Raw genomic sequence first — 25,013 nt, 5'->3', positions numbered from 1 at the left:
TTCTTACGTCTAAATTTTTTAAATTTGGTATCTAACTAAGACAAATTTTTAAAACTAAAAAAATAGTTTTCAAAAAACTTATTTCTGAAATTTAAAATTTAGCTAAAAATTCAACTTTTACTTGATACAAATTATTATAAGAAATTGAGAGAAAATAAGTTTAATTTTCAAAAAAATCAAATAGTTACTCGTCTTACAATTTTGCTTATATTTCTAAATTTTGTTATCCAATTTAACAAATTCATTATTTCTATGTTATGAAAATATACAAAACTTGATTTTATATTTAAAATAAATATTTTATGAATTAAAACGTTTTTTAAAATGTATAGTAAATAATTAAAATTTTATATTTTATTTCATTTATTGTTAATAAAAAAAATGAAAAGAAAAACATTAGTTACTAACGTCTATACATTAATGTGTTTAATTTTATACTAAGGTATACCTCCATATTAAATTTCTAGATTAGCCACAAGACAATTGTGATGTATTGCATTAATGGTTCAATTTATTTACATTTTTAATTACTTGTAAATAATTTTTAAAAATATTTTATATAAAGCCCCATAAACAACAATTCTAGATCTACTACTCTACGGAGAAGCTTAAGATCTTATAAAACATTTCAAGTGTATGGATACTAAATAAGTGCGACAGAAAAAATTAATAAACTTATTAACAACTTTTTATACATTGAATAAATAGACTCAACTTTAAAGTTCAAAAATAACATTTGTAATGTTGTCTAATTTATATCACAGATAAAGAAAACAGTAAAATTAAATGCGAAGTCAATCCATGCATCCCAAATTCATGTACAACTAGAACATCACATAGTCAGCTTTTCTATACCTGAACTACTATTTACATATTTAATAACAAATATCTACATTTCGTTGTCAAAAAATTGTAAACTATTAAGACCATGACTTCAAACATGTTTCGTCCCAATCTTTTACTAATTATATTGACTTCTATGGCCCCCCACGCTTGTTTCGGCCTCCTTGAACAATTTCTACACAACTTGACCGCTCTACCCTAAACATAACACCCATCTCCAAATTAGAGATTATAAGCACATATATCAATAAAACCATCATGGGTTGACCTATCTACCCTAAACCTAACAACCATCTCCAAATTAGAGATTATAAACACATATATCAATAAAACCATCATGGGTTGACCTAGTTGTAAATTAGAAAGCATGACCCTAATGATGGGCTAAAAAGTCACGAGTTCAATCAATTGTGACCACTCACCTAAAATTTAATATCCTACGAGTTTCCTTTAACGCTCAAATACTATAAGATCAAACGGGTTATCCTATGAAATTAGTTGAGGTGAGTGTAAGCTGACCTGAACACTCATAGATAATCCAAAGAGAAAAACATATATATCGTTATAGTTCAAGCTTACACCCATTGTGTTTTGGTTGACGGGCTCAAAAGGTAAAGCCCTAACTTCATAGTTATCGAAGTTTCCTATGCCTTATACTAGGAAAATTTCTAAGAGTACCATCCTCCTTTAATTCACACTATAGTTGTATCTTTATAAATGCTTTTCTAATGTTGGTGGACTATGTATTATTTAAGAAAGGATGCTGACATATGAAACAATGAATAGAAGAATAGACTCCCTTAGCAATGGAAATTTTCTCCCTTACGCTACCCCAAGCCTATCTCTCACAACATCTGCATGTGATCAATCGCAACTCTCTCGCCTTTCCTCAGTGATTACGTGCAGTAATTAGTGACTCTCTTTTCCTTTCCCTCGAGCTCAAAGATTGTAAACAAAGAAAAATGCCATCTGTTCCTCATGTGAAGTCACATGGATACTTTCCACCTCTCTTAAGGACTAAGCAAAGGAAAATTTCTAGAGATATTATAAGGCTTTAATTCCTATGTTATTCCTAAACTCAGTTTCATAACTTACAAAATCTCTGAACTTTTTCTTCGAGTCTTTGAACTAATGAAAAATTAACTATTATGATTTTCTTCATCCTCATTTGTGCGTTAAGCATCTAACAAATGGATATATTATTGATTACATAGGTTGACTAAGATTAGGAAGGACCAAAATTTTTCCTATTTTGTGAGTTCAAGAACTATAATACATATTTTGAAAGTCTAGGGACCGAACTAAAATAAAGATAAAAAAAATTGAACCTTATTTTTAACCATGAGACTAGTTGCTGCAAAAAGAAAGATTGCATTCACAATATGGCAATCTGCAAAATAAGAAAATATATGGACAAACGTCCGAACGTAAGTTTGGCCATAGTTAATAGGGTACTACTTAACCAATAAGAAGAAAATTTAAAATATTTTAAAGAAAAAAATCAACCTGTTAATCTAATTTGGACGAATTTTAAGTATTCCTGCATGCTGGCCTCTTTTTCCTGAGGCTTTTAACACGTCTCTGGCATGAAGGAAAGTGCTGAAAGAACATGTCTGAATCACACTTTTCATGCACAGCTACAAGGATTGTTCCCTTCCTTTTCAGCTAATTTCTTTTTGAGAAATGACGGAACATAAAATTTTATGAGCAATCATTCATCAGTTTTCTCCTCAGGAGGTCCTCTCGCTATAGGAATTCCGCTACGAAATTTGGATGTTGGTTTTGCATAGTCCACAAAGATAACCCTTCCGTTCAAAGGCTGCAGCAAATAACCATTAGACTTAATTTCTAAGATGTAAAAGTACTGGTCGAGGAAAGTACAGACCTTTCCATTCATCTCTGTCAGTGCTGTATGAGCTTCGTCTTCGGATGCAAAGGTGACAAATCCGAATCCCTTTGACTTATCAGAGACTCTATCCATCACAACTTTAGCTGGAGTTGGAAAATTTGTGTTATACTCCATGAAACTAAATTGTCAAGGTTAGACGTGAAAGCTAAAGTATCTCAAATGGAAGTCACCTTCAACAACCTGACCATACTGAGAAAAAGCTTCTGACAGTCCCTTGTCAGTAGTGTAAAATGAGAGTCCTGTACAAAAATATTCCAGAAAGAGGATCTCAATATGGAATAAGGTATTGTCATATGAATTGACTGATAAAATCAAGAGCAAAAGTCTCAAGACCATTGTCGTCGACAAATGATTCTGTTTTCTTTTCAAGCATAGTAATCAATTCTATTAATCAATGTGACAAGCTTGAGATCAAAGGTTAACAATGAGAGAGGGATAAATATTGGCTGAGTTCCTCAAAATCCACAAGTCCTATTATAGAACAAGTCGATGTGGCAAAAACACACTAAAAGTTTCCTCAAAACACACACACACACACACAATAACAATTATCGCAATTCACAATCAAGGTTAAGCTTAAGAACCCTACACATCCTAGATTTGTAAAGCTAAAGCTGCATATGCACTCTAGGCCTCTATTGGTTTTCTTCTTATGAGAATTTAAGGGAGCTTCCACCTTTATAGCTTTTTCGGGGAATTTATGGTCGACTTTAGTGATCAAGTACAATGAGCAATGGCAAGCAAAGTAGGTCTTTCCAATACAATTGCAGAAAGATTTAGGGAGTTCAGGCTCATGGAAAAAGGAAACAAGCCATGATAGTCTTTGAAGAAATTGTAGCAAACTCAAAAGAGGTATCATTAGTGGGGAAATTTCTATGACACAATAATGTTATTTTGATAAGAAACACATTCTCTGACACAAGAATGTGAATACTCAAGCTTTCAATGAATTATCGAGATAAATTTGCAGATTAGGGGAGAAATCAACGATTGAAACTTCAGGAAAAAAACATGTTCTCTTCCATGTTCAGGATTAAAAAACAAAAGACTCTAACTCTAAGCAAATGGACCGTGGTCCTGCGACAAGTCCACCACTATCTTATTTTTCCCCCAGAAGAACTAATTTCCATTACGACCTTACTTGAACAGAATTTGTTCTATAGGTTGTACAATCGTGTCCTTGAGTTCTAAAAGGAACTAATTTCCATTAAGTTAAATGAAAGAACAAAACCAAGGATCATATAAAAACGCAAGCCCAAACAAAGAGCCAATATTATAAGAAACCTAGAGATAAAATTAATAATATAATAAAAAATATTTTTAAGAATGAAGGTAAAATAAAATTTATAAATCCCAAGATAGAATCATTAAAATGGGCTAAACCCTACTCCTCAAGAACCCTCAACATCCTTAGAACCCCTCTTAGACATCATGAACCAGAAAAATCCATGTTCGCTATCGTAAAATTCCTATTTTACTCTCTTCCAAGAAATGCCTCCTTCTTCAACTCCCTGCACCCAGATTCCCAATGTCCATTAGGTTACCAGATTCTGTAAGGCCAAAGCAGAAGCCAAGATTCACTAGGAAGACGTCAGGGCAGGACCATTCCTGCAAAGCCCACTTCAAGAAGCCCATTCCCCTTCGGAAACCCCATATTAGAACTCATGGACATGGTTGTTCGACCTAAAGAACAGGTAAGGTTGTCGAAAACCTCACTTAAACATAAATTCGAAGTCAAAGAACTTGTTCTCAGGTCAAAAGGGAATACCATTACAGGATGAAAAAATGCACTAACCACATTACCTCAAATTTTTTTATATAACTCTATAATTTGTAGGTGGGCAGCATGCCTAAACATATTTGAACAACCTAAAAAGTATTTCAAGAGAAGGCACTAGAATTAAAGTAATGAAAACTTCCTTCATTTCCAACCTCTCCATGGCTAGGGTCGATAGCTTTAAACTGATCATGGATGCTATGTACAGCAAATGATGAATCAGTTTAGTATAATTGCTAAAGATAAATCTATTAAAAATTTGATAGAGGTAAAGATGGTTTGGAAGTAACCATTCAAGTAAAAGAATTGAAGACATGCCACACTTCACTCTTAGAGGATGATGAAGTTACAATACATTACATTATGCCATGGGCTTGGAGTTTAGGAACTTGCCCATCTTTTAGGCCATTTGTAGTGGAAAAAAGAAACGTGTTGAATGGTGAAGAGGAAGATCTCTCAAAAGTCAGCTTGGTGCTTGCGGACACCAAGACTCCTAATTTAGTTAAAGAAATCTTACTAGAGTCCAGGTTTTCCTAGACCTGTTTTTTTTTTCTTTTCCTGGTGTTTCCCTTGGCGGGAGACGCTGAATGTACAAGTTCTGCTATTTTTTTTTTCCTCGCCATAAGTAAATGCGACCTAAGATCAAGGATGAAACGTTTTACAAATCCTGTATAATCCTGTATAGTCCTTTCATATCTATCCATCATTTTGGTTTTTAACATCAACATTGGCAGAAAGTATGCATATCTATTAGATGTTTATCCTTTACAATACATACAACAGATATCAATTACGAAATGAATATCACTACCAGAAGTTCTCTCCAGAATTTTCCACGATCGTGGTTTCCTCAAGTAAATTAACACAGAAGCTAACATTCAGATAGTCGTACTTTCACTTGTAAGATTAAAACAAAGTTTATACTTCAAAAAACTTAACATACGGTCATAACAGAGACCTTAGTTCAAACATACACAGTTAGCTCAAGTCACAGTAACCGTTGAACAGTTAATCAGCACAGAAAGAAAAATCGCAACAAAACGCAAAAAAGTGTGATTTCAATTTCAAAACGTAGAATGAAACAGTAAGTAGATATAGTGAATCGGAAAATGAACAGAGAAGTAAAGAGGAAGAACGTTGAGCTTACCACCAACAAAAAGCTTCGAAGCTATGCCTCTGAAAGAGACGAGACGAGACGGCAGAGTAAATAGAGAGGGAAGAACACAACGATTGGAAGATATTGCCATCGCTTTTCTGATCGCCTCCATTGTAGTAGTATCAGAGTGGTACTATGCCTTCATCTTCGAGTCGAGAGAGCGGGGGAAAGAACGGCGGCCGGGGTTTGACAGACTGGAGTAGCGATGGCGACCGGTAGTTTTATAAAAGATTCAAAGCACAATTCTGCCGTATTCTGGGCCGAACCCAAATTGTGAAGGCCGAAATTTACTTGGAACCCTAACACGGAATCGGCCATCGTCACGACTTACAAGCTGTCTCTTATACACATCTAGATGTGTATAAGAGACAGTATATATATATATCGATAGATACTGATCTCAATAGAAGTCTAACATCAATCAAAATTAATGAAAGATTAAATATATTAAATTTTACTATTTCATATATATTTTTTTAGTTTTGAAAACCTCCTTTAATCAAATATGCTTAGAGGGAAAAGAGGAAAAAGAAAATAAATTTCTCAGATTTTTAATCAAAATAAGAAATTATTAATAGTTATTGACATTTATTTTTATGTTGTGATAGCAATAACAATTGTTTTTTAAAAAATTATTTGAAAAAAAAAAATAGTGAGAGCATTTTTTTAGAATAGAGATTTTAAATAAAATATCACTTTTAGAACAAATAATTGAAAGTATGTATTTCTTGTAATTGATAAACTAAAAATTATTAAATCGAGCATAATTCGATAATTATTGATTACGTTAATAATCATAAAGCTTGTTAAAATTTTTCTACTTCCAATTATATTAAAAAAAGAAGTCAATAATTAACTTTAGAAATAAAATCTATCATTAATTTGTATATAAATTAAATGCGTATAATTCTACTATATATCACTAATTAATCTCAACTAAATATGCCAATATATAACCAATAAATCTTTATGTTTATTAACTATAATTTTGGTACTCTTATTAAAAGATTGAACCAAAAAAAAAACTATTAACTTTGGAAAAAGAAGTCAATTATAATCATACATGTGTATATATACAGTCACTATATATCAAATTGTGTTTTCTCTTTCTAGATTACATGTTTAGTTATGATGTTTGTAGCAATATGTCAAACTTTCAATTTTGTTTCTAATAACACCCTAAAAATTGAATATTTTATTTGTTAAGTTCATGAAAATTTCAAAAAAAAATAATAATAATAAGTATTCTATTAAATATAAATTTCAAATTTACATCTAAGAATCCTTCATTTTCAATTTTGAGTTTAGTAGACCAATATTTTTTAGAAATATAAATATTTAAATGATTAAATTTGTAATGATGAAAAATCATGAATCAAATCAACACAAATCTCAATATTTAAACATTAAAGATGTAATATATAACTTTCTTATATTATTATTACCACTTAGATATTATTATTATTATTGACAATATATGAGGTAGAAAAATCGAACCACTATCATAATACAAGTTTTTATATGTTAAGTTAATTTGATTTAGGCTATTTTTGTGTTCATTTGAAATTATGATTTAAACGATATTTTTGCAGTATTTTAGATGAATATTCATTTTTAGTATAAATATCATACATTAGGAGTAAACGTATTTAAGCACAAAATTACAGTTTAATATTTAACCAAATTTTCCAAGACCAACCAAACCAAGACACAGAGAGAAATGAGGGGAAAAGCAGGTAAATTACAACCAAAAGGCCTTCAATACGAAATATTTAACAGAAACACAGAGATCGGACCAGTGAACGTCCGCCGGTCCCGCCGGCGGGATTTAGTGAGTGTTTCTGATGGCGAAAGCAGATAACAAGATGAGGAACATCATGAGAACGGCGGCGATGAAAGCGCCGATCACTGCTCCGCTAATTTTCTGGCAGAAATCTTCGAACTGATCGCAGATCGCCAGCCAATTGGTGCTGGTGTTGCCGTCGTGAGCCAGGTACACTATGGCGGCTGCTGCGGCGGCGGCTGACGTGGCCAATGTGAGAACCACCTGCAAATGTACATATTTATATAGTAAACTCATATCAAACTTAATCCATTAAAAGTGGTTATTGAATAATATGTTTATAATGAAATTGAATTTGATCGGAGTTATACGGTGTCGAGAATGAGGAGGAGTAATCGGATTCCGACCGCACCCGGGCGGACGATGCAGACGATGGAGAATGGTAGCGAGAGAACCAGGTAGCCTGCTACAATTCCCATTGCTATGAGGAAGAATCTACATCAAAGTCTCACCTTTAGTACCATTCGACTTTAAAATGTTTTAACATTCAATAAATTCAATTATTTAAGCTCATTTTTTATAATTATTTGATTTTTATTTTTTATTTTTCCAAATTAAGTATATTTTCTCTCTACCTTTTATAATAATTAAAAAATATTAGTACTCAACTTATTTTAAAAACAAAAACAATTTAAAAACTTTTTTTTTCTTTTAATTTTCGAAACTTGATTTGGATGGAAAGGGATATTTATAAACATATCTTTAAAAATTATTGTTTTCAAATATAGAAAAATGAACCAATAATAAAATATCATAGTTATAAATATTTTTAGCAGTATTATCATTTTAAATAATTTCCCGGAATAAAAAACCAAATGATTATCAAACTATCCTTAATTTATAATCTACCCATTAAAAATGGCATAATTACGATGGTTTCAAAGAATTTCCTATACTATTATATCATGTTAAATAAGTATTGATCTTTTTAATGGTCAAATTTCAAATTTACCGTACTTATGACATGAGCTTAATTTCATTTTCGCCCGTCACATATAGTTTTAGAAATTTCAATCAAAGGTGTCTTGATAGTTTAATTAAGCCTGCCTAAAAGTTTATTCCTAAACTATATTTTAAACCACCCAATAACAAGCTAACAATATAATGACCCATCCATCAATAAAAACATAATTTACTATCTCAAAGATGAATGCTTCGATCTTTAATTCTATGAAAAAAAATGAATATATTATAAAATTATAAGTAAACTATCTTGTTACTAAAACTTTCAAATTGTTATTTGTATGATATATAACGAGATAAAATTAAATTATAGAGATTAAATTAAAATTTTCTTAGCCAAATTCTACTTGTACTATATAATCAATACTCACTGAAAAGTGGGGAGATCATCATAGCTAGCTTCAAACTGGAAGAACTGAGTGAAGAAAGGGAGAGTTTCATCACTTGTTCCCATGGACGCCGCCGCCCCCAAGGCGGCGCCCAAAGCGCCAAGCCTTAGGACGAAGTCAAAGATGGCGAGCCCCCGCTTCACCCCTCCGCCGGCTTGTCGGGGAGCAGTGGAAACAACCGCTTTCTTTTTGCTGCTGCCAGCGGTCGGGGGCACGTCAATGACGGTTGAATCGCCGGAGTTCTTCATATTGTGAGCTGGGAAATTAAAGAGGGAAAGAATTTGTTTAATTAGATGGTTTTGTGTAATGGTGAGAAATGGAAGCTTGGGAACAGGCCTTTAAATGGAGGAAGATATGAAGAGGTTGGTTGAAAAAAAAGTGTAATTATTTTTAAGGAATTAATTATGTACTGAGAAATATAATGGAGCAAACTGAAAGAAACTTGGGGGAGTTGTTGCAAATTAGAAGGTTCTTTATTTGTTTGACTTAAAATTAAAGTGCTTTTTCTTTTTCCTTTTACCATAATAGAGCAGGTGGATTATGGAGATATATGGTTGCATGCATGGCCAGGCTGAAAATTTCTAAGGGTTAGTTAATATTATTGGAACATCAAAATTTCGAGGAAAAATTATAGATAATGTTTAATTAAGCTCAATTATGTTTAAACTTTATATTCCTTCAGTATAAGGAGACTTTTTAATTACTTTTTTATTAAAATAGGCTAATCCACAAAATTTAGATAGAGGGTACAAATTTCATCATTATTTAACTAAATCTATATGTCTCTGATTTGATGAAATCGAAAGTTTAATTTATGTTGAAACTTAATTAATACAAGACATGACAAGTTAGGAGACAAAAACTCAACAAAACATATGAGGGTAGGAGAGATTTTCGAACTTCTTGGTCGATGGTATATATCTTAATTAATTCACACCAATAATGATATTGTTTTAAAGGGAAAACCCCTTTAAATCTTAGTCGTCACGGTCAGTCTAATGATCAAGACACAGAAAATTGATCATTAATATTAATTTAGTTGGTAATTCAAACAATTCAATGGATTTTTTTAAAATTTGTTTGGGAAAAAAACCATAGCATAAGGGAAGAGAGACAGAGAGATGTGACCTATTATACAATAGAACACCTAATTAAAGTTTGTTATGACACCAAATTTTTATAAAGTATAATACTGGTTTGACCAAAATTTAAAAGAATGCATGTAACACCACTTATGGTTGCTTACTATAATAAAATGAAAAGAATATCACCAATCAAATAATCAATAAAGAGCTTTAACTAAGTCCTTAAAATCTATTTAATCAATCAACTAAACCACCATAGTTTTTCTCTTATCCAGCCATGCTAGAACCAACCAACTCACATGGAAGTTCATTTGCATTTTAAAAAAATGGAAAAGCAATTCATATTTCTTTTCTTCATGCAAAGTAGTTGATGAAGCCACTAATCCTACTTGATTTGAATATAAACCACGTTTGGTAGGTTTTTAAATTTACAAAGTCGTCTTTAATCAATCAACTGAACCACCATTTTGATGAATATCACAAGGAATTATATTATCTTAAATAGATGGTCACCATAGATTAAACTCATTCTCGTTAAGTCCTTTAACTAGATAACCATTTTACTAGTGATGAAAACGAGTGAGGACAAGTTTGCATTTATACTCAGTTTGGATTGGTTTGGACAGCTGTAAAAACCATTCCTTAAACCCCTTACATTTAACCACACACCAATGGTTGAAAGTTTAGCGATGAGAATAAAAGAAATATGAAAATTATTCATGAAATAAAATAAGACTAAAATCTATAATTTTAATGCCAAATAAAGGATAAAAAGTTTAAATATCATATATTTAATCTTGGAAAACAGACTAAATCTTATATCTAATGAGCTCATTAAGTTACAATGATGACAAAGATGTTAAGCTAGTTCTAGAACTAGGGTACATTGCTTATTAGAATGGGCAAGCTATGAACAATAACCCACTCCATATAAATTTCAGTAACCATAGATCCAGGACAAAACAATTGCTAGATTATCCTGTAAACAACTTTGTAGCTGTGTTTATTCAGATGCTCCAGGGACAAATTGGAAGGGGGAAATGTTACTCGTCCTCAACACAAGAAACCGGATAAGGGGGTCAGCAACCAAATGAATGAATGCATGAAAAACTGCCTGGAGATGGGAAAAAATCCAGGCAGGTGTGGGAAACTCTTGTTAGGAATAGGCCTTGGTTTCATATAGTCGATGTATGAATTCTCCACCCGCGTGTAGCGAGTATAGAATTTACCCAATTTGCAGCCTCTGTAGTGTCGTTGAGAGGAGAGTAGCTCCAACTTTCCGATATCTGTTAAGCGAGAGATCAATCTATCAGGAAGGGCTTCTTCAGGTATACCTATTGGGCGGGGGGGGTGGGGATGGGGATTCAGTTACAGATAGTTGAAGTTGTATGAAGGCTGAAGTTTAATGCATGAATCCTGAAAACATAAGAAAGATGACTAGACTTACATCTTCTTTACCAGTGAACGGCCTGACCACTCCTCGTTCGGTAAGAGATTTTTGGAAGTCTGCAAACTTCCACATGCATCGGTCAGCTCCAATCACATAAACGGGTTTCCTTTTGGTATTACAAAAACATCAGATAAACAAGAAGTTCAATTTGAATGGTGTTCTGAACCATATTAGTTCCAAGAATGCAACTTGTACTTTAAACATACCCAGTACTGCAAGCCTCACTCAACATACTTACTGAGTCGGCTGTTATTACAAAAGCATCAGCCCATGCTAGATGCCCGAGATGCGGATTTGGTCCTATGTAACACCATATGAATAAAAATCTTAGGCAAGCTTCTATGATATACATTATTATCATATATATGTTTTCTGAAAAACAATGCAAGTGAGGTACCTTCACCATCCCATATGTAGACTTTAGGATGGGTACTGAATTTTTCAACCAAGAGATTGGATACCTAACATCAAACCAGGATGATTATTAAATCCAAAATAAATAATATTCAAGTGATCAGATATCAATGGGCACCTTCTCCGGGGTTCGACGTGAAAATGAGATCCTAACACTTCCACAGCTCCAAAGAATGTTTTGCAGCATAGTAGCTAACTGCTTTGCAAGATCGATGCCATAGCGACAATTGCCTGTATAGATCATATAGATGCATGGCAGTGCCAATCTATCAAAAGTAGGGTAGGTGAGAATAGTATCAATACAAGAACAACTTAGATTTGGAAGGAAATCACACAATAAAAAGAGATTCCCAGCAAGATTTGTGCATTACAATGGTCAATATCAATTTCACGTTTTCCAAAACCAGAAGTAAATACTTACTTGATGGACCTCCAATATTAACCACAAGGAGTGGTTTTGGAAGAGAAGCCAATTCTTTATGCCATGTAGAGGCTGCACTCCTAAGTGCAGCAAAATCAGCCTGATGAAGAGCTCCTACAGTAAGAACCTGTGGATCAAGGTTCCAAATGATGAACAAATGGAACAATCAATAGTCCTCGTTGCTTTTCAGTGGTCTATGGCATCAAGAAAATATGCAGAGCGAAGATACTTGCCACATTTTTTCCAGGAGGTTCACAAGGAGTAATCCACTGGCGAAGCAACCAAGGAATCTGTTGTCGTGCATGAGGAGTCAAAGGGTAATAATCATGACGAGGAGCAATAACCAAATCAAATCTATCTAACCGGGACCTCGGGTGTTGAATCTGAATCAAACATTTCAGTAGAGCCAGCTGTTAGGAAATCTTAAACGCCTGATTAATGATAAATATATATATATAAACCCAAAAAGATTAAGACTCCAGATAAAAATAAAAACTCAGACAACAACTTTAGTCCACGATGATTATATAGAGAAAAGGGTTTCACCTGGACAACAAAAACATTTTCTGGAGCAAACCTTTTAATCGAGCTAGCAACCGAAATTGTATCTCTGCCAGATGCAATTACGAGCAATGGGCCATCCCTAACAATGAAAAATTATAGAGTAGGACATGAAGTGAAGTAATTAGATGACAGCCCTGCATATGATCAGGAATTAGATCTGAAATTTTGAAGTTTCCTCACAAAAAATTTAAGAAAACCCACCACCAGACACAAGTATACAGTCATACAGATTACAGCATGACTACATCATAACTATTACAATATTAACTCTCTCTTCTTAGCTTGAGCTAATCAATAACATTCAATTGAATAAAACCTACCTACCGGGGATATATCCCATAGTTGTCAAATTATATATATGACATAGGAGTCAAATCTTTATTTGAGGAACGGTAGTCATAACCTCAAGAGTTGGACATGGTGGTAAAGACATTGAATTTACAATAGGTAAAGGGTTCAAAACCTCTAGAGGCCATCTACATGGAATGTATGATATCCAACAAATTTCCTAGCAAGCCATTTCGAAAAAAACATAAATAACATACATATCAAATGTTTCACGTGCCACTTTTGCAATCTGCTTTGCATCAGCTTCTAAAACATGTGATAAGCCTGCAAATACCAATTCCATTTGGATTACCTTTCAGAATCTGAAGTGCATTAACGAAAGGACCAAGTTCAAATGATTGCTATAGTTTCTTGTAATAAAAAACGAATTTGTTCACATATATCTTACATTGACCTACAGGACCCCTGAGACATTAGTCGACTACTTACAAGTTGAAAGGATAATTACTCTAGACCAGTTTGATAATATTTGGTTTTTGGTTTTTGGTTTTTTAAAATTAAGCTTAAAAACACTACATCTACATATGGGTTTTTTTTTTTAATTTTCTTTTTAAGAGTGTTTTCAAAATTTAAGTTCATGTATGAAAACTAAGGCCTATCTGGTAACTATTTCTTTTTTAGTTTTTTGTTTTTGAAAATTAAGTTTTTTTCAAATATCGGGCAGCTGAATCTTATAGCTTGAGCTATTCTCCTTAAGCGCAATATCTTACGATGGTTTGAATCTTTACTCAAAAAATTGAATTATTAGCCAAATTTTAAAACAGAAACAAGTTTTTTTAAAAAACTACTCTTTTTTAGCTTCCAAGATTTGGCTTGATTTTTGAAAATATTGATAAAAAGTAGAAAACAAAGTAAGAGATTTAGAGGTGAAGGGCTATTAACATGCTTAATTTTCAAACGTTAAAAACCAAACACAAAATGATTACCGCCTAAAGAAATAGCTTTCAAAAACTTGAGAATTTGACAATGGATTCAAATGTTTTTTTTTTAGGAAAGATGACCGTTGTAAAAAATTGTGAGAAAACAAGCAGAAATTTTAAAAACCAAAATCCAAATGGTTACCCATAGAGCCTCCAATAACTACACATACTTACATGGAGACTAACTATGGTACTAACCCTGATATCAGCTTCACTTTCGAAGAACCACTTTTATGAGCAGTTCACTTCATAACCAACTCTCAACATAATCTCAAAGTGAATTGTAAAGAATTAGCAAGTATTACCAGTTTTCTTGGCCAGCAGAGGCATTCCATTCTTCCCTTCAACTTTTCTGCTAGAATCACCAAAAATTTGCTTGATAAACAAGTCCAGTTTCTTGTGGACAGAAACTGGGAGCCAGTGAAGCCACTCATTGATCCCTCCCCTTGGCCTCATGACCCGCTGTACAGCAAAAATAGATCAATTACAGTCAATGAATCGTTTAAATAAGCTAAGTTATACACAAGCTTGCACAAAAAATCAAACCCAACTTTTGATATGCATTCGTCAATGTGTGTCCCACACAATCTCCATCAGAAATCTCAGATAGTGAAAGTAGTACAAAAAATAGAGTAACAAGAATAAATATAACAAACAACAAGACCCCATAGAACTCTGAAATTGATTGAATTAACTGGGCTGTTTGCGATCGAACTTGATTTGAGTAATGGGTGACCACCAAAAAAAAAAAATTTGGAAAACAACAATATACTCACGTAAAGAGCATGCCGACCTGAAAGGCCGAGGGCTCGGACCAAACCAAGACACTGATTCTCCGCGCCGGGGAAGCCATTCCCGATCACGACGGCCCTCCTGATGGCGCAGTAGATCCCGCCGTCGAAAATCTCCGGCACGCCGGATGACCCATTCGGAGGTTCTGGAAGTCTGATCGGTCTCATCTACAATCTAATGTCCTTTACACTTGAAAAAGTTTTGCAGTTTGCAATACAAATGATAAAATTTGAAGGTTTACAATATTAGTAAAGTTTCCACTTTCAAATTTGGACTATGCTTTCAATGCTTTGTTTTAATTTAGCCCCTGTAAAGTTTTATTTTCGTTGTTTTTAAATAAGAGAAAATCAATAATTTATTTATAAATATAGTAAAATTTCATTATCCTAAATCATAATAGATGTACCAATATCTATCAGTATATCTTTCATCTTACACTAATGACAATAAATTTTATTATATTTGTAAATATTTTCTTCAGATTTACTATTTAAAACAATTGTCTCTTTTATTTGAACCTCTAGATTAGGATTTATTATTATTTTTATTATTATTACTACTACTAAATAAGATAGGAAATAGTAAAAAAAAAAAAACATATAAAACAAACTTCTAAAATAAAATATTTGAAAAAAAAATAATTATGAAATTATCTATATAGGATGTGTACTCTAGCGAGAAAATATATAATTTAAAAAAAAAAAGAGAGAGAGAGAGAGAGAGAGAGAACATATAATTTATGTTAAAACTTTATCATATACATCACTTTTTGATAAATGATTTATTTTCCTTTCTCTTGTCCAAAATGCTCTCTTTTCCTTTTCCTTATTGAAAAGAGTTTCTCATTCTCTTATAAATTTTACACTCTGTATATTTCAGGTGGCAAATCAAAAATATTTTTCTCCCTCTATTACCCATTTTTTTCCCCTCTACGGCAACAACAGGTTTAATTTCAATCATTTACCATCTTCTACATAATAGCATAATTTTTTGCCAATTGTTTTAATGGCTTATTCTAGTGGTATCTCCCTTGCCAAATATTTGGATTATGGTGAATCCCCGCGAGAATGAATGATGTGTTTTGGAATAAGGGTTTAATTTTAAAAGTAATTTGAAGAAATTAAAGTATTTGACAATCATTCCAAATAACTTTTCAAGTATGTTTTGATCCCTTTTTATCAAAAGTGTGTGAATAAAAATAGGTTTTTTGAAAAAACACTTTTTTATTAAGTCAATTCAAATGTCTTTGAAATCTGAACTAAAATCATGAAACTCCTTAGAAGAAAATTTAAAATCCATATTTTTCATTGATTATAATATTAAAAAAAAACAAAAAAAAACAATAATTTTGAGCCCATCAGCACTATCGCCATTGTTGCAAATCAAGTTTTCATTTAAATACCGTTTTATGGAACTGCATAAATTTGTTATATTCTTTGTGTTTTTGTCTATTATTCTGAGCCTTAATATGTTGATTTCGCTTAGTTTATTCTTCTGCTTTAAAATAAATAAATAAATAAAATCTTCTAAAATTTTTTTTCCTTTTGGCTTCAATTTTATTTCCTGTTCTTATCGACTTTTGTTCACAATTAAAATCCCCTCAATTTCATTGATTTAAAATATTAGTCATCATCCTAATTGAAATTGACCGATAAAAAATACATAATTGTTGATTTGAACATGCAAAAAAATGTTAAAACTATCGTTTTGGCCTCGATATTGGTCTTGATCAAGATGACACTTATATAAATCATTCAAACAATTGACAAGAAACGATGTTTTTTATAAAAGGTTGAATACTTTGAGTGATCTTTCCAATCGTTACATATATATGTGTATGTTGAATTGTTTTTTTCCCCAAAAATAATGAATTTTACTTCTTTTTTTTTATATACGTTCTTAATATTTTTTCAAAAAATATTGTTGATTCCCATTATGGTTAAGGTACGCTACACCTACAATAACAAAATAGTTGACAAGGATGTCTACGAAACAGCTTTGATTATTTGCGACATGAAGAGTAGAAGCATGAAACCATTTGAATCTTTGGAGCCGATATATGGTTTCGAAAATCAATTTCCAAGTTTAACTTCTACTCCCATAGTCAATGAACAACCTCCTCCAATCAACAACGAAGCTCCACCTAACAACAACAATGAAAATGTGATGGTGGTGGTTGGTGGAGCTCGGGATAGAATTCCACCGGTGGCAGTGATCGAAAACATAATTGGAGAGTACAGTCAACCGTTTGTGAAGCAATTAACGAAAAGCGACCTAAAAGATGATTTAGGGCAATTGACACTTCAAAAGGAATTTGTGAATTGTCACTTGGTTCCGATGTTGAATGATGATGAGGACTTGATTCAGGGAATTGATGTTATAGTTTATGATAGTCAAGGGAGACAATACAACATGACGTTCAAGGTTTGGTCTTCTAAACTTTATGTGCTTACTAAAAGTTGGAAGGCGTTTTACAAGACCAATAATTTGACAGAAGCTGGTGAATATGTCAGTGTTTGGATGTTCCGACATATTGACAATCACAAGCTTTGTTTTGCTATTGTTGGAGGAAGGCCTGAAGGGCATTAAGCTTCATGTGCAATAAGTCTCCATTTTTTTCTTTAATATTTATTATTACTCGACAATACACGGATTTTTTTTTTTTTTTTTAATGTATATGCAGCGAAAAATGATATGTTATCTTTTCGAGTTATGTCATTTCATATGAAGGGTGCCAACTATGTTGATTAAAAACATGAATTATATAATAACTAAAAAATAATCATAGCATTGAGAAAAACTTTAAGATGTACTTGATCCAATACATGAGAAGTGTCCTTAATTTCTCTAAAATAAATAGAATATACAGTTGTTCATACTCTACCATGTAAAATAATGTTTCATATCTTACCATTTTATTTATTCTTTCATTTATCAATATTCATAATTGTATTTAACTAAGTACATAAAATGTGCTCACTAATAGTTCTTAATTAATAGTGAGAATGGTTTTTACAATTTAAGAAATATTCTTTTTAATTAAAAAAATTTAAAATATTATTTTATTATTAAGTAACTTATATAAGGATAATGCATTCTTTTAATATTTCAAAGATTCAATTATGATTTTAAAATGTCATTACTCTTTTTTTTTAAAGATCATGTTTTTTGTTGATGTGGGTATGTGTGTGTAGAGTTTTTAGCCCTTTTTTTTTTATTTTATTAGTCTTCTTTTCTTTTTTCACATGTGTTAGCACATTTTTTTTTCTAACATTAAACTTTATAGTATTATTTTAAAATTATGTATGATTATTAATAATTATAAATTATCAGAAAGTAATAATTATACACTTTTAATACATGTAGGTATTAAATAGTTTTAGATGTGGAGAACTAAAAAATGACTGGTAAGTAAATTGATTATTAAATTTAATTAAACTATTGGTGAAAATTGGAATGACAGAGATTTAAGGATGATTTGTTTTTAAGATGAATTTATTTTCAATATAGTTATATTAAATCAAAATTATGATTTGTGTCTAATATAACTTTTTTAAAAATAAATTTAGTTCTCACGAAATTGAAGACCGTTAAAATTTGAAATGTTACGATACCAAAATAAAAATACAGAAAAGACAATGAATGAGACAGATAAGAATGGGTTGGGAAAAAAAACTTTATATAATTTAACTGTATTTCTATATCTTTTTATAATAAATATTTACTATTAAAAGTCTCTTTTTTTTATTAAAAAAAAAAAAAAAAAGTGAGATATGGTCTTTCGAGATAGAGAAAGGTGGGATCTTGAAAATATTATTAAGAGAGAGAAATGCAAATGAAAAAGAAACGAATATAATAAATGAAAATATAATAAAATAGATAATTAAATTTAAAATGTATCGGCAATTAAATACAAAAAGGAAGCACCATTCATTCTATCAATATTGTTTTTCCAAAACAAAACAAATCTCCTCTAAGTCATCTATCGTAGGTAACATAAGCTTCAATTTTACAAAAATAAAACAAATCTCCAATTTGAAAATATATTTTTTAAGTAATGCGTGTCTTTCACCACTATTTCTCTTGACGATCTTATTGATCTAATAATAATGATTGTTTATTAATTCTTGAAATTGAAGATTTCATAACTACTTTTGCTCGAATTATGATTTACCTATCTTTTATCCGTGACTCGTGAATACGTAAAAAAACAAAGGAAAATATATAAGCATGGAGGAAAGAATATGAGAAGATTACTTATACTAAGAATTTAGAGAGAGAGGGATTTCATGGGTTGGGAGAGAGTAAATATTTATTGAGATTGAGAAGGAAAGTATGAATATAAATGAGTGCGAGAGATAAATTTGAGGAATGTAAATGAGTGATGGAAATGTAGTTAATGAGATAAGTAATTAGGGAGAAAATAATTAGCCAAAACTTTGAATGATAAGATATTTTACTAATGTTACGTTTGGAACTTTGGGATTTTGAGGGATTTATAATGAATTTTGTTGTTTCTTACCATATAATCAATCTTCAATTTCAAATATGTTTGGAAAACCTCAAACTACAATGATCACGATTTAGAGATAAATTACTCATTAACCTCATTGCGCTCTAATAACTTCCAATCAACAAATCATAATTAAAAATCTATATTAGTAAATATTTAGGTCCTGTTTGATAACCATCTTGTTTTTTTGAAAATTAAGTCTATTTCATCCACATTTTTTAGAATAATTTGCATATTTTTTAAGTACAATAATCGAATTCTTAGTCAAATTAAAAAAACAAAACAACTTTTTGAAAACTATTTTTTTAATTATCAAAATTTGGCTTGGTTTTTTAAGCCATTGGTGAAAAATACATAATAACGGAAGAAATTTGGAGGTGAAAGTAGTGTACATAAGCTTAATTTTAAAAAATAAAAATAAAAAACAAAATGGTTACCAAACACGATTTTAACATTTTTTTTAGTTACCATCTATCTATATAATTTAAAATACGTCCACTCTCAAATTTTACATTAATTTACAATTGAAATACCACCAATCGATGATCTCACTCTCAAATGGTAGATTTATCTTTGGAAGTTTAATGAGGTAACTTGATAATCTAAAGATGGCTCTAAGATATGTTTTGTGATTATCGAACGGTAGTGGAGAGGATTTGGTTCTGTTTCGGGATCGGACTTTTAAATGGGCCCGATCCATTCCGAGCCCAATAAAGCAAAAAGCCCTTTTGGCTCCATCTCTTTCTTCCAATTCCTCTGAAGCTCGAAGTGCTACTCGCATTTCTGAAAAACGCATAATCCTTCCCTCGCGCGAAAGTATCTGCGATTTCTCTGTGAACGACGATGTGGGCAAGCGCCGAAGGAGGGCCGCCGGAGGTAACTCTGGAGACTTCCATGGGTTCTTTCACCGTCGAGGTACTCGTTCTCTTCTTCTTTCCTCAATCCTTCTGCGTCTTTGTTTGTTTCGTTTAACTTCTTCCCCCCCGTTAAGTTTGAATTGAGCTCTACTTCCTCTAGTTGCTTGTTTGTAGAATTCGATTTTTCTTTTGTGCGTAACTGAACTCATAATATCTTGTGTTGTTGATGTTTAATTATAGCTTTACTTCAAACACGCACCGAGAACATGTAGAAACTTCATTGAGCTTTCTCGGCGAGGTTATTATGACAATGTCAAGTTTCACCGGATTATTAAGGTTTGTCTCTCTTTCTTTAGTGGTGGTTGTTTAGCTGCAGGTTGATCTTCTGAAGGCGTAAGCAGTCTTTTACTCCATGGGGTTTTGGTGATTCCGTGTAGGATTTTATAGTTCAAGGTGGGGATCCCACAGGAACTGGACGGGGTGGGGAATCTATTTATGGGTATGTGTTTTCATTTTCTATCAATAGTTTTAGTTTTAAGAAATTGTTCTTCTCTTGCTGGAGTTGAATTCTGAGGTCCTTGAATATTCGTTGCAATGTATTTATTAATTGGGTTTCTTTCTTTTTTCTTTTTGACACGATGTGTTTCAGCAAGAAGTTTGAGGATGAAATAAAACCAGAGTTGAAGCACACTGGAGCTGGTATTCTATCAATGGCAAACGCTGGTCCTGATACAAACGGAAGCCAATTCTTTATCACTCTTGCTCCTTGCCCATCTTTAGATGGTAAGCAATTTTCTAGCAATTATTGCACTATTTTTAAAGTTACGTCGATCAAATATTTTGCATACCAAGAGGCAACGATTTAAAGTTGATTGCTTCAATCGAATAAAAAAGAAAGTAAACTGTATGGATCTCTTTTTTGTATTAGAGATTCTACATCAACTTGGTAGAAATGTTGTCTCAGGGAGAATCAATCAATTGAGCGTGCATTTACTCCCAACTAATTTGATAACTCTAGTTGATTTTGGGCTCATGTGCTTGACGAATGGCTATAATGAAAATTTTGTTTTATGGCTGCTCTTCAATGAGTGCCGAATTGAAGATGTTTGAACTCCTAAAATTGAATTGTCACATTTGTCTTTGAAAGTTTGTTGACCCATTCGTCTTCATGTCCAGGGAAGCACTCCATCTTTGGAAGAGTTTGTAGGGGAATGGAAATAATCAAAAGGCTTGGCAGTGTACAAACTGATAACAATGACAGGTATGATGCCTTCTCCTTTGCTCTATTTCCATCTCTTTGGAACTTTGATTAAAGGCAACTGGATTCCTGTTGTCTCTAGTCTAGATCAGTAGAGCTCATTAATACATTATCACTGAGTAATTTGATATTGCAATACAGAAGAGAAACATCTTTTTTAAATTTAAAACAAGTCCCACTCTAACAAAAGCTAAAAGGATTTGAACAACGGAAATTAGAGACCATGTTGCTTTTAAAACAAAAAAAAGTTGGAACTGATAAAATGACTCCAATTAGGGCAGTGTACAAAGTACAAACTGTTAAAAAGATGACCTAGTTATTATTATTATTATTATTTTTTAAATAGAGAACATGCGTTTGGTCCTTGAAAGAACTATTGCACTAAGCTTTCCATTTCCAATTAGGGGAAGGGCTAGTGTAAGTAAACTACTTTTGAATTTTGTTTACTGGATCTGTTCTGCTCTGCTGAATGCCTGAGCGAACTCCAAAGACCGCACAGAAAGAACGCAAATGTTCAGCAATTAACTTCTTAAAATAGTAATAAATAGAGAGAAACTGTGGATTGAAGAGATTGGAAGGTGAGTAGAGAGAGAGTTATGAGTATCGTACCCCGAGGGTCCAAAGTCCATTTTGTCTCAAACAAGGTATTCAATGATACAATTCAAAGCAAATATGAAAGTAGAGGCATTCTTTGAGCTCTTCATTCTATACCCGTCTAATGTTTAAGAAATGTTTTGGTATTTTCTACTCAACAATCCTTCCTTGATGGTCATCTTTATCAAGTTCTAGATCTGGAGCCTCCCACCCATCTGTTTTCCTGAAAAAGGGAACTCGAGAGACATAGTGCACTTTCAATTAATATTTAATAGAACTAATCCACCCGAGTACATGCAGAAACTAAAAATCCATTCACCATTGGGGCTTCTTTCTACCCTACCAACTTTTATGTCTTTGAGGGGCCAACCATTTTGATGCATCTCATGCTTGTGGACGATGATCGCTGCCTTAGAACTCTGAGTTCATGAACAAATATCCAACTCCACTTGGAGATAAGTTAGTTTGTGAGGTTTTAGGTTATTGAGTTCGAAATCTCCCTGCTGTGTAGGACAAGAAGGTTTACTCCAACTAACTATGTGATGAAGTGGAGATCATTCGATAGTTAAATCCCTAGGGACATTAGCCAGAAGGGACTATTCCAAACCCAATTTGCCATCCTATGGGATCATTAACGTATTTTATTGTTTCAACAGCTTGCTCAAAATTCTCTCAATTACAGGTATCTATAAATCACTAGGAATAAGTTTTCTCCTCAAGGCATCCCAGGATAATTAGGGGCCAACTCCTCAGAATACATCTGATTCTAATAACTTGCTTCTAGAGAATAATCTCTTCAATATCAATGGCAGATGAAAAACTTATTAGAAAGGTTGATTTTTATACTCAAAATGCTATAGACTTGCTTAGATTAATGAATTTTTCTTGCTTTGGATCTATTATTGTCGCTCCAAAGAAATGCCTCTATTGGTACCTCTGAATTTATAATTTATCACAATGTTGATGAATTAATGAATTTTTCTTCACTGATACAGCCTGTTGGTTTTTGAATTGTGGTATCATCTTTGATTTTTCTGTCATGCTATTGTGTCGATGAGCTGATGGATCATCTTTGAATTTTATCTCGAATCTTTTAAAATATTCAATCTATTTTCTATCAAGTCGATATTGTCATTAAACCTTTATAAAAAAAAATGGTGTGAATTTAAAAAATGATACTAAGAGGCTACTTCGTCCCGTTAAAGTATTTCCAACTCAATTAGTATAATATACTTAATACAGGAAGATGTAATTTTAGAAGGAATAATAGTTTAATTGATCTAAAAAAAGAAAATGAAATCTAGTTAAAAAAAACCAAACAAAAAGGAACAACCAATAATTTATGGAAGTCATTTTTTTTTTTTCCGAAAACACTGGAAGGAAGACTATGCCAATTACTATCTCACTTTGGCATGGAAGATAGTTATCTCAACATGTTTTGTGAAACAGTACCAATCGTCCAAGCGAGCTCAAATCACATTTTTCTAGTATTGTGAGGTCATATCATTAGCAGAAGCGAGTTGAGGCTAATCCAATTGTTTTTGGTTTTGATACAGACCCATCCATGATGTGAAAATACTACGGGCATCAGTTAAAGACTAAAGCTTTTCGGTTATTATTTTTTGACAAACTCGTATCGTTGTATTGGCACCATATGCAGCAATAGAAGCCATGTATGTGTTTCATAACAGAAGGAAGCATAGGAAAAATTTCCATGTTAGTTGGTTGAAGAAAGAGAAGGGGAAAAGGACCTTCCAATCTCATCAAATGGTATTATTCTAAACTCATAACTTAGCATTTGGCTGACATTTTATAACAAGTATGAGATTGAAGGTCTTCCAATTTAGCATTTGACTGACATTTTATAACAAGTATGAGATTGAAGGTCTTCCAATTTCTAATGTCTCAGATCCATTTTTGTTTTCACCATTCAGACTTAAGCGTGAATGAACGATGCTTTATTTAGATTTCTCATTACGAATTTACGAGAAATCTTCTGAATTTGGAATTGGAACAGATTTTTGGTTAGGTTGGTTTTGTTCAATTTCTAGTATTTGGCTCGCACTATGGAGGCCGGGTTTAAAACTAATAATTATAATTGTTATTGTTGTTTTGTTGGATAATTATTTTAAAAGGTAAAACTGCTAAAAAGATTTTCAAGTATAGTGAAATGTCACTATCTATCAGTGATATACATTGATAGAATTTTATTATTGCCTTCGATAGATGTCTAGATGATAAAATTTTACTATATTTGTAAATAAGTTACCTCATTTTTCTTTATTTGAAAACATCCCTATCAAACATAAAATTTAGAATCCAAACAAATATTTTTAAAAAATTAGACTGGTTTTTTTGTAAGAAAAAAATTGAAGGACGATTAAAAACAAACATGTAATAGGGGATTCAATTTATAGGATTGAGAGTCGAGAGTTTGCATGTTCTTCTCTCTCGTCCTACAAATGAAATTAGACAAACGTAATTGAAGATTTTCATTCTTAAAGATGCAGATGATATATGATAAATGCTTTTTTAATAATAATATAAAGTATGAAACAAATTAAATATTTACATAATATATGGATTTAAACTATAGGGTGTAAAAGTAATTAGTCTGTTGTGAAATTGAAGAGTACAATATGAATATGAACATGGAAAAAAAATATATAATATAATATAAAATATAAAAATAACTAAAATTATATAATTGGATAATGAATAATTTAATAGAATTTGAAGTGGTTTTCTTAACGATATTTATAGGCAAAGTGGCAAGTAGGATGTGGACATCCAAGCATGAAAAACTATCACATGAACAATATGAAGGGTGATACATGGCTTTTGGGATACTAAGGAATGAGCATCTATTTATTATTATAATATTTATAATACTTTCCTTAGATGTCTATATATATAT

General features: G+C 32.1%; 4 protein-coding genes across 7 annotated transcripts; 1 reads left to right on the top strand and 3 right to left on the bottom strand.

The window, feature by feature from the left end:
* Positions 1–2,042: 2,042 nt before the first annotated feature.
* LOC120090086 (small RNA-binding protein 11, chloroplastic) lies at positions 2,043–5,989 on the bottom strand. Of its 2 annotated transcripts, XR_005485416.1 has the most exons (5): positions 5,677–5,989; positions 2,923–2,991; positions 2,729–2,835; positions 2,350–2,662; positions 2,043–2,233 (listed from the first exon to the last, which is right to left on the bottom strand). XR_005485416.1 is itself a non-coding variant. In XM_039047574.1 (4 exons), the coding sequence occupies exons 1-4, from the start codon at positions 5,795–5,797 to the stop codon at positions 2,555–2,557; spliced, it is 405 nt and encodes a 134-aa protein (XP_038903502.1). In that variant the 5' UTR covers positions 5,798–5,989; the 3' UTR covers positions 2,195–2,554. The 2 variants fall into 2 exon arrangements, 1 of the variants encoding a protein (XP_038903502.1); XM_039047574.1 differs by having other exon boundaries at positions 2,195–2,662.
* Positions 5,990–7,314: 1,325 nt separating this feature from the next.
* LOC120091808 (casparian strip membrane protein 2) lies at positions 7,315–9,222 on the bottom strand. Its single transcript, XM_039049943.1, has 3 exons — positions 8,863–9,222; positions 7,840–7,963; positions 7,315–7,732 (listed from the first exon to the last, which is right to left on the bottom strand). Exons 1-3 carry the CDS (start codon positions 9,126–9,128, stop codon positions 7,514–7,516), a joined length of 609 nt encoding a protein of 202 aa, XP_038905871.1. The 5' UTR covers positions 9,129–9,222; the 3' UTR covers positions 7,315–7,513.
* A 1,509-nt stretch (positions 9,223–10,731) lies between these two features.
* On the bottom strand, positions 10,732–15,124 carry LOC120089908 (mitochondrial fission protein ELM1-like). Of its 3 annotated transcripts, none has more exons than XM_039047346.1 (11): positions 14,859–15,124; positions 14,388–14,544; positions 13,360–13,426; positions 12,797–12,893; positions 12,484–12,633; positions 12,251–12,377; positions 11,948–12,060; positions 11,813–11,876; positions 11,622–11,715; positions 11,413–11,521; positions 10,732–11,299 (listed from the first exon to the last, which is right to left on the bottom strand). In XM_039047346.1, the coding sequence occupies exons 1-11, from the start codon at positions 15,039–15,041 to the stop codon at positions 11,267–11,269; spliced, it is 1,194 nt and encodes a 397-aa protein (XP_038903274.1). In that variant the 5' UTR covers positions 15,042–15,124; the 3' UTR covers positions 10,732–11,266. The 3 variants fall into 3 exon arrangements, with proteins under 3 accessions (XP_038903274.1, XP_038903273.1, XP_038903275.1); XM_039047345.1 differs by having other exon boundaries at positions 10,732–11,251; XM_039047347.1 differs by having other exon boundaries at positions 10,732–11,251; positions 14,876–15,081.
* Positions 15,125–20,136: 5,012 nt separating this feature from the next.
* LOC120089988 (peptidyl-prolyl cis-trans isomerase CYP18-2) lies at positions 20,137–24,022 on the top strand. Its single transcript, XM_039047445.1, has 6 exons — positions 20,137–20,302; positions 20,485–20,580; positions 20,682–20,743; positions 20,894–21,027; positions 21,421–21,505; positions 23,653–24,022. The coding sequence occupies exons 1-6, from the start codon at positions 20,231–20,233 to the stop codon at positions 23,696–23,698; spliced, it is 495 nt and encodes a 164-aa protein (XP_038903373.1). The 5' UTR covers positions 20,137–20,230; the 3' UTR covers positions 23,699–24,022.
* The last annotated feature ends 991 nt before the right edge of the window (positions 24,023–25,013 follow it).

Source organism: Benincasa hispida, chromosome 11, assembly GCF_009727055.1.
Source record: "Benincasa hispida cultivar B227 chromosome 11, ASM972705v1, whole genome shotgun sequence".
Taxonomy (NCBI): Eukaryota; Viridiplantae; Streptophyta; class Magnoliopsida; order Cucurbitales; family Cucurbitaceae; genus Benincasa; species Benincasa hispida.
The sequence above is the reverse complement of the archived record's forward strand: the minus strand, read 5'-3'. Positions and strand labels throughout refer to the sequence as shown.

Coding starts and splice junctions, on each gene's coding strand:
- LOC120089988 (XM_039047445.1), top strand. CDS start 20,231: ATGTGGGCAAGCGCCGAAGGAGGGCCGCCGGAGGTAACTCTGGAGACT. Junction 20,744..20,893: donor GGTGGGGAATCTATTTATGG/GTATGTGTTTTC, acceptor GATGTGTTTCAG/CAAGAAGTTTGAGGATGAAA. Junction 21,028..21,420: donor TCCTTGCCCATCTTTAGATG/GTAAGCAATTTT, acceptor CTTCATGTCCAG/GGAAGCACTCCATCTTTGGA.
- LOC120090086 (XM_039047574.1), bottom strand. CDS start 5,797: ATGGAGGCGATCAGAAAAGCGATGGCAATATCTTCCAATCGTTGTGTT. Junction 2,836..2,922: donor GTATGGTCAGGTTGTTGAAG/GTGACTTCCATT, acceptor TTCCAACTCCAG/CTAAAGTTGTGATGGATAGA. Junction 2,663..2,728: donor TGACAGAGATGAATGGAAAG/GTCTGTACTTTC, acceptor TATTTGCTGCAG/CCTTTGAACGGAAGGGTTAT.
- LOC120091808 (XM_039049943.1), bottom strand. CDS start 9,128: ATGAAGAACTCCGGCGATTCAACCGTCATTGACGTGCCCCCGACCGCT. Junction 7,964..8,862: donor GATGATCTCCCCACTTTTCA/GTGAGTATTGAT, acceptor ACTTTGATGTAG/ATTCTTCCTCATAGCAATGG. Junction 7,733..7,839: donor TCCTCCTCATTCTCGACACC/GTATAACTCCGA, acceptor GTACATTTGCAG/GTGGTTCTCACATTGGCCAC.
- LOC120089908 (XM_039047345.1), bottom strand. CDS start 15,041: ATGAGACCGATCAGACTTCCAGAACCTCCGAATGGGTCATCCGGCGTG. Junction 12,634..12,796: donor AAAATGTTTTTGTTGTCCAG/GTGAAACCCTTT, acceptor TGTTTGATTCAG/ATTCAACACCCGAGGTCCCG. Junction 11,877..11,947: donor CACGTCGAACCCCGGAGAAG/GTGCCCATTGAT, acceptor GTTTGATGTTAG/GTATCCAATCTCTTGGTTGA.